The sequence below is a fragment of the Bos grunniens genome, chromosome 1 (assembly GCF_055505025.1).
Source record: "Bos grunniens cultivar Pamir isolate PY7600 chromosome 1, Bosgru_T2T1.0, whole genome shotgun sequence".
In the NCBI taxonomy this organism is placed as follows: Eukaryota; Metazoa; Chordata; class Mammalia; order Artiodactyla; family Bovidae; genus Bos; species Bos grunniens.
Window position 1 is genome coordinate 151,795,590 of NC_141165.1, and position 9,002 is coordinate 151,804,591.

The following is a 9,002-nucleotide window of genomic DNA, read 5'->3' on the forward strand; positions in this document are numbered from 1 at the left end:
CAGGAAAGGAAGAAATTGATTAGTTTCCCATTTGAGGACCTTTATCTTTTATGGGGAACCCAATTGTTCTCATTATAGGGGTACAAAGGAGTATTTTGGAAAGGATTAAACTGGCTTCTCAGGTGGCACAGTGGTAAAGAACCCACCTGCCGATGCAGGAAATGGGGGTTGGATCCCTGTGTCAACAAGATCCCCTGGAGTAGGAGATGGCAACCCACTCCAGTATTCATGCCTGGAAAAGGTGGGCTACAATCCAGGGGGTCACAAAGAGTCAGACATGACCGAGCATGCATGCACACCTGGATCCACTTCCTTTTTCTTTCTTTTCATATCCTTTCTCTTTCCTTCTTTTCCCACCTTCCCCCTACTACTTCTCTCCACCTTTCTCCCTCCCTCTCTCTTCTCCACCCCTCCCACCTAACCTCCCCTCCCCTCCCTCACCCTCTTCTCTCATTGTTAATGGCAGTCGCATATGTTATGTGTTCCATGTAGGAAACTAAGAGTTTTACCAACTCAAGTATTTTTCTTCAAAAAAAAGTTGTTTATTCTCATCTCACAGTATGATTTCTCTCAAATGTATACAAGATCAGGAGTATCAATTTAAGTTCTATATGATTCTATCCAAAGATATGACTTCTGTCTTGGATCAAATTTTTTTAACTATTGTTCTTCTGTAGGTATAGCACGATTCAATTCATTCCCATACACTACGTCACTCTGTATTACAGAGCATAAATTCTATACAGAAAGAAAAGCCTGTGGTGTTGGTGAAACACAAACATCTCTTTGCTTCTTTACAGGGTAGCATTGCCATCGTTTGTGTGCACTATCCCTGGGCACCGTATGAGGGCGTTTTATACACTCTGTCTCTTAATTCTCAGAAAGTCCCTCACTGTATCGAGCCTCAGAGGATTAAGGGACAATTTAAGTAGGTGGCAGATTCAGGATTAAAATTCAAGTTCTTCTGTAAGTCACTCAACTACTACACTCATGATACGTAAATCGTGATGCCGCACAGAACAAAAAGCATTTAGTATCTCTCTTTGAGACTGTGGGCTAAAAAAATACTCCTCAAATTGACTCAAGTTTCAGATGGCGGTCAGTTCTTATAGTACAAAGAAGAGGTACAATGCCTTACCCAATCCAAGACAAAAGAGTTCAAAAAACCCTGTTGCTTATTAGAGATGATTGAGAAAAGATGCACACTGATAAGAAAGAGTGTATTCTGTGGTAGTATAATTTGTAACCCTCCATTCTCAGATGAGAAATTGTTCTATAAAAGTAATGATGATGACAATTATTTTTTATCATAATTACTTTTTAAAAAAAGGATTCTGGACTTAAACTCATTATTCATTCTTCCTTAAAAGAATAATTCTGGATTTTAGGGTATTCTTTAAATAAAGAAACTTTAACATCCTTCTTTTAGATAACAGGATATAAATGTAAATTTGGAGGCCATATATAATTTTTTAATTAAGAGAATTTCTTGGTGTTTTTGAATAATATTCCCTTTAAATATACGAGGGCCTGGAATAAGGGCAGTCAACAACAGCATCATCCAGAGTTTTCAGGACTCCAGACTGCAAGGCATAGAACACAAAGGGAAGGTCTGAGTGTCTGTGTTCTTTTGATCTGTCAGTGACCTGACTATAGATCCACAGCTCCGTGATTACTGAGTCTCAGCTGCCAATCACATGTAAATAACAGACAAGAAGAACAAGCACAGGAGTGCAGAGAGCAGCTGAAGAAATCACTTCATTAGCTCTGAGACAAGTCTGATCAAGGATTCACTTTCCTTCTGATTCACCTCTGAAGTGAATCTCAGAACTATGATTTCAGCAGTCACGGGGGCAGGTAGAAATTTTAGCACGGAGCGTACGATGTTGGTAGTTATGAATAATTATAGAGCTACATGGTTTTGAAATAGTCTTGTGATATTGGGAATGACAACATCGTTAATTGAACTGTCAAGTGAGCCTGCTATTCTTCAAGGGCCTCCTGGTAGACAAGATCCATTTTCCTATGAATCAAGGACAGCACACCAAATGTATACTGAAACTCTGGTAGAAGTATCTTGCAGAACTCAAAGAAAAAGACACAATTAAGAAACTCAATGGGACAAAGGTTTAAAAATCTATTAAATAGGGAGATTTCTTTCTTATCCATTAGAAACTATGATACATAAAAGAAGGATTCTAAAATAGATTGGCTAATGATTCTAGTGTTAAGACAGCAGATAGAAACAAACATGAAGATCATATAGTTATATTCAGTTCTTTAATAGCATACCAATAGTGGTAGCTTTATCAACTCATTAAAATTTTATTATAAATTGTCATCTAAAACATAAATTTTTAAGAATATGAATTAAAACAGAAATTTTAATTACCCTTTAAGTAGATTGTATTAAGGAATTTTTAGGATACAGTTTTGTTAGATTTATAGACTTTCAAATAGCAGATGTATATGTGAATTTGTTGTATTTCTTTCTCTGCTATATACATAGAAGATAAGCAAAGTGTAAAAAAAATATTTGAATTAAAATTTTTGCAGCTGTAGAAATTATTATTTTAAATCTATAAATAATTTTTAAATAAAAAATAAATGGTCTCCTTTTATTTGAGAAGTAAAAAGTGTTGCTCAGCTACACAGGGAAAGAAGTGATTCATTTGTATATTTTTAAGTGCAAATATAAAAAGACCTCTGCTGGGTTCTATAAATTAGTTGCCATTGGAGTTATGGACAAAGAGTGTAACTTATTAAGCATACTTTGTGGCTAACTGAAATTAAACAGGACAAACATACATGAATATCTATATTCTATCAACTTCTAGAAGGCAATGTGCTACAGAGGGCTGATGTCTATTTCACTTTGCTCTTCAACCTTTCTATTAATAGGAGCAGGAAAAAGGTTGTTAATTATACACTCTACAAAGTCAGAGGGTGGGGCCAATTTAATTTCTCAATTGTTGTTGGTTAGTTGCTAAGTTTGCAACCCCATAGACTGTAGCCACCAAGCTCCTCTGTCCATGGGATTTCCCAGACAAGAATACTGGAATGGGTTGCCATTTCTTTCTTTAGGGGACCTTCCTGATCCAGGGCTGGAATAAGCGTCTCCTGCATGACAGGTGGATTCTTCACTGCTGAGCCATCTGGGAAGCCTTATTTCTCAGTACTGTGATTTTATTTTGATTTTAATTTTTTAAATTACTTAGGAAATCAAATCAGAATTGTTTAGTCTAAAAATCACTTGGAGAATTACCAGCTCCCATACCTAAAAACTCCTGAGAAATCTGTGTGCAGGTCAAGAAGCAACAGTTAGAACCGCACATAGAACAACAGACTGGTTCCAAATTGGGAAAGGAATATGTCAAGGCTGTATATTGTCACCCTGCTTATTTAACTTCTATGCAGAGTACATCATGCAAAATGCTGGGCTGGATGAAGTGACTGAACTGAACTGAACAGATTCTTAAAACTCCTGTAAAGCTAGCACAACCTAGGTTGTGTTTTCCTAGCATTTTTATTCTAGTCAAAAGTGTGTGTGTGTATATATATATATATATATGCATATATATATATATGTATATATATGCATATATATTATTGATAACATGGAGAGATGTTTATTAACATGTGTGGTTATACATAAAATATGTCACACTTTATGTGAGCCTATAAAGCAAAAAAGTACAGAGATTTCTGATATGCCCCAAAACTCCACACAAACACCCATGTTTTATTTTTAATGTCTTTATGATATCTCCTATAACAGAAGCTTTTAATTTTGGCATAGTCATATTTATAATTTTTTTATTTTACAAGTATTTTTTTTAATGAAGAAAGTCTTTCTTATCTAACATGCTGAATCCCTTGTCCTATATTTTCTCCCATTTTTTTTTCTCATGGAGGAGCTTATGTCCACTTTTCTTGGGTCAAAGTAAGCTAGACCATTTTTCAAATTTCTCTCTTACTTCCATCCTTTTTTCCTCCTTCATCGCACTCTCATATCTTAGTCTTCTCACCATTCAAACGTATATTTAATTTATTTCTCTCACAAGTATGCTTTCATTCTTCCAGTTAGAATCCTTCCTCTGACTTATTTTGTATTGTTTTTAAAATGGTTGAGACAGTATTATGTTTGTTTCCATGTATGACTTCTATGAATAATTCCTGAGAACAGATCTATAAATCTTGATATCCCCAAAGAGTCTCATTTAATGCTTCAAAGAATAGGTTTTCTATTAATGTTTGTAAAGAGAAAGTATGTGTTTAGTTTAGACAATGAATACTCAGCTGGGACACAGCAATTATTTTCAAATACTCAAGCACTTGTCCTATGTTAAAGGCTGTCCATGGTTATGGATAGTTTCTAAGGACAATTGGATTTTTCTCAATATAAAGAAGAAATTTTCAACAGATAGAATTCTCTGAAAATAGAATGAACTCACAAAGGAGTGACTTAATTGTCTCCCAAACATATTCACTCAGGAGTGATACATTAATATTCTTTCTACACATGGTAGGCCTCCTGAAAGAATAAATAAAATGATATCCCTATTTGTATGCTTCATGAGTTTTCATTTTAGTCACTGACCTTTCATATTGGTGATCCCTACCCCATATTTCCACTCTCCAGTTACACCCATCTACAGGAGCCATTTTACTTGTTTTTAAAAATGATTTGCTTTCTACATACAAAAAACTCAGGATAAATTTTTATCACTCAATTTTTATTTTCAATTTTTACAAGTTTTACAAGTTTTAGAAGTTAAATCACTTCTCAGAGTTCAAGATTAAATGTATCCCAAAGTCAAATCTCGTCAACATGATTAAATAAATATGCATATTTTCAGGGAAATATACAAATATTTAATATTTTATGTAGTTTTATTAAAACTGATTTATTTTGAAATTTCTCCATAAATTTCCCCATGTAACTATCAATCACAGACACTTTAAGAGAAGAACCACTTAATATATTTAAAATAGAACAATATAAGACAAATAAAAGTCTTGGATATTTATAGTCCATCTTCTTTATATTTTTAATTAGGCTAGAAAATAAATAGCAGGAAACTAGTGCTTCAAAAATATCATGCATATTGCCCAGAACACTGATAAAACCTTAGCGAATATGAAATAAAGCAAAATGAAAATCATTATTTCCTAATAGAAACTTGTTGCCTAACTACGTACCAGAATTTTTTGGCAATCAGAAAGCAATAAATCAACAGGGGGGAATTTTAGCCGAGTCATGAACATAGATTCATGAAGCATCTGTAGAATATATTGTCATTTTTCCAACAAGCAATGTTTGTGTTTCTGCTACCTCTGAGGTTCTCTCCTAGCATTGAGAACAAAAGCTGACTGTCAGTCAATCCTATGTATTCTGGCTTCTTTGGAAGGGAAGATTTGCTGAAGGTCTTCTGATTTTGAAGTCTAGTTGGACATTGCTGCTTGCACATTCTTATATTCAGGCAGTAGGAGGAAGGATGAAATAGCTCAACTCTGAATGTTTACAGTGATGTTGTTTAGTTGCTAAATCTTGTCCGATTCTTTTGATGATTCTGTAGCCCACCAGACTCCTCTGTCCATGAGATTTTCCAGGCAGGAATACTGTAATGGGTTGCCATTTCCTTCTCCAGGGAATCTTCCCAACTCAGGGATCAAACTCACATCTCCTGCATTGGCAGGCGGGATCTTTACCAGCAAGCCACTTGGGAAGCCCTAAGATGATGTTACCTTATAGCTTATTAGAAAGATGCTAGTTAAGCAAGCAGCAAAACTACTGATAGAAAAACAAAACGATCTTGAAAGAAAGTGCTGGAATGGCCAGTCAGATCAAGGAGACTCCACTGCATCAGGAAAGGTCACAGATAGTCGCATTGGCAGAGAAGTGACAGTGACTGCCCAAATAAGAAAGCTGTACTGGCCTGTATTTCATATGGAATCTCTTCAGTGTGGCCATCATATTCAATCTCAGAAACAATAATACTACCTTCAGGATCAACCTTCAACACAAAGGGCATTAAGAGAGTGACAGAAAAACAGCTATTGGTGATACTGGCTGTGGTGAAAAAGTCCTAGAGTTATATTTGAGGTTAACAGAACATGATTCTTAAGACACATGAAGTAATTCAGCAGAATATTAGAGAGGGTGGCACCTGCACCTTGAAACAATTTCTAGCAGCTACAATTGCAAATTGATCGGTAGTAATTCAGAGGCCTGTAACCACCATATAAATACCTCAGAGGAGGGAAGGAACTCGGTATAGAGCTTAGAGACCGGAAGTTTCTTGCAGAATAGCTCAGTGGAGGGCATCTCCTGTGCCAATCGTATGGACGTTGGCAATTTCTTACTAAATAGTTTTGGCGTTGGCAGCTGTTGGTGATATATCGTGATGGTGAGAGGCCACTGGGTATGAAGCCAAGATCTTGGTAGCTTTTGTACCCAAAACTGCCCAGTCTGTAGTGGCTTAGGGGCTGGAAACTCTTGGATAAGCGGTTAAGTTGCCCAAAGCATTTAAAGCCATTGCCGAGGGTCTGGCAAGCTTTGGATGTACATTGGCTGGGGGTGCAGCCATCAGATACATACCCCTTGGTCTGAGGGCACGGATTGCAGCTGGGGCTGGGTCCGACGTTGGTTGTTTCACGGGCACTGCAGATCTGGCCCCCTGTTGGAGAGTTGCAGGGCACAGACGAGTTTGATCGGTCACAAGTTGTGGTACAGGTCTTGGGCTCAGAACTGGGAGAGTCACAGCTCGGTGCTTCCCCACATGTTTCTTGGCAGTTATCCAGGAGCCAGAGATTCCCGTGGTAGCTGCTGGGTAGGCTGAGCCCAAACGTAGGACTTACATCGCTGGAGCAAAGAGCAACAGAAGCAGTCACTGGGAAATAACAGTGAGTTCTGTAAGATATGCCACTACAGTTCCCAGGATAGCCTAGAAAAGCCATGGAGCCTGAGTGTATGTTCAGCGGTGGCCGTGAAGGCATGGCGAGACTGTGGCTTGACGCCTTTTTATATCTTCCCTGGGGACTGTCTGCATCCTCCCCAGACTCTCTTCCTTCTCGCTGCCTGGGACAATAACACCGCAACATTTCATTAGTGTGCTGTTTAGTGACAGCTGCTGATGTCTTCACACTCATATTAAAGCAAGTTTATTTGGATTCTTCAAAGTTGTCTATAATCACCACGTTGACCATCGCTCATCACTCATCATATGCAGACCATAACTTTTGTGAACAGTGATTTCAGTGTTAACAAGTAAGCTCTCATCTGTCAACCAGTGGTAAACAAGAGATCATGTGTCTATGGGCTTTTGCAACATGGTTATTAAGGGGTTAATGAAGATACAAGTGAAGCAAAGAACCTGGACTTTTCCACTCTTTTGGCAACTGCAAAATACTGCCAGGACTTGACCCCATACTCTAAAAGAAGCTGAATGCCTTGATTGTCTCCACATTGTTGCTCGAAAGAGAGCATGAGGCATTGAACTATTAAGAGAGGACTTTCTCCCCCTAAATTAGTGTTATATTCTTAACTATGCCAGGCCATGTACTGGTGGCAACATCTCATCCATTTGGAGAAGTCCGTCTGTAAGATTCACAGCAATCTCACTGAGACTTAGTGACTAACACAGGGCCAAAAATGAACTTGTTCCCAGGGGTCAGCGGTTGCTAAGTAACCAAGACTTCTGGAAGAAGTCTTTCTTAAAGAGTTTCTATAATATGTAATATCAAAGAATGCCAGTTTCTCAAAATTGTACCTGCCTAATTGACTAAAATTGTATATCCCATTGTCTCTCTTGTAAAACCCCGTTGCTGTCAGATGTATAATATTTCTTTACATTTCTGCCCAAGTAAGTTTTACTTATTTTTGATTTTCTTTTCTTTTCATATAGAGTTTATTCCTCTGTTGAAGAATATAGTTATTTTTGGTCTAGAACCACAAAAGGAAATGGCTATGCTTAATTTTGTTTTAAATGACCTATATAGTTCTTATAGGCACTGTACGTATTAAATAACACTTTTCACTTCTTATGGTGAAGGCTGAAGAAAAATTTTTGTAAGAGTTTAATTTAAAGAACTGGCACTTTGTTCTTAAAAATACAAGCTATAATTCACACTTATAGCCTTCACTGAATTGGAAACGGCAATGCATTTATTAACTGTAATAAGTTCAGACAAAAGATAAGACCAGCTTCTTCAGGTATGATAAGCTATAGGGTTAGTTTTTAAAAGACACTGTCCTCACAGTGGTTTAAAATCAGCTAGATTTTTCAAATGTACATCAACTTAAAGTTACAGATATTCTTCACACTTTTTTAAATTTTGAATATTCTCATAGTTCCTCTCAGCATTTATTCAATAAGGTGATGGATTTTATTCTATGGGTAACTCTTTATTCAACATATTTTACTGTTTGTACTGTCTTTGGGTGAAAGGGTGAGGATCAGGAAGCCACATTTTCAGCAAATTGTTCATCTATAGAATATCCTGGGGTTTTGCACAGAAATTTTCAGCCCTGAGACAGGCAAATAGGAACTAAAATATACAAGGAGCTTGATGGCCTCCAGCACTTGATGTAAGGGCTGGAGAGGGTGTGGAGAAAAAGGAACCCTCTGCGCTGTCGGTGGGAGTGTAAATTAGTGCAGTCACTATGGAGAACAGTCTTGAGTTTCCTTATGAAACTAAAAATAGAAATACCACATGATCTAGCAGTCTCATGCCTGGACATATATCTGAGGAACTATTATTTCAAAAAGATACATTCACCTCAAAGTTCATAGCAACAATATTGACAAAAACTAAGACGTGGAAGCAACCTAAATGTCCATTAAGGGATGAATGGATAAAGAAGATGTAGTGTATAAATATACAATGGAATATTGCTCAGCCATAAAAAAGAATGAAACAGTGTCATTTGCAGAACATGGATGAATCTAGAGGTTTTCAGAGAAAGACAATTGTCATATGACATGGCTTATATGTGAATC

The 9,002-nt window shown here is 37.0% G+C and overlaps 1 protein-coding gene across 1 annotated transcript; it reads right to left on the reverse strand.

Moving 5' to 3' along the window:
- Nucleotides 1-6,189: 6,189 nt before the first annotated feature.
- KRTAP24-1 (keratin associated protein 24-1) lies at nucleotides 6,190-6,969 on the reverse strand. The gene has a single exon (XM_086414511.1). The coding sequence runs from the start codon at nucleotides 6,958-6,960 to the stop codon at nucleotides 6,190-6,192; it is 771 nt and encodes a 256-aa protein (XP_086270637.1). The 5' UTR covers nucleotides 6,961-6,969.
- Nucleotides 6,970-9,002: the final 2,033 nt, after the last annotated feature.

Bases quoted from the DNA above. Each gene is read 5' to 3' on its own strand.
- KRTAP24-1 (XM_086414511.1), bottom strand. From the start codon at position 6,960: ATGGCTTTTCTAGGCTATCCTGGGAACTGTAGTGGCATATCTTACAGA.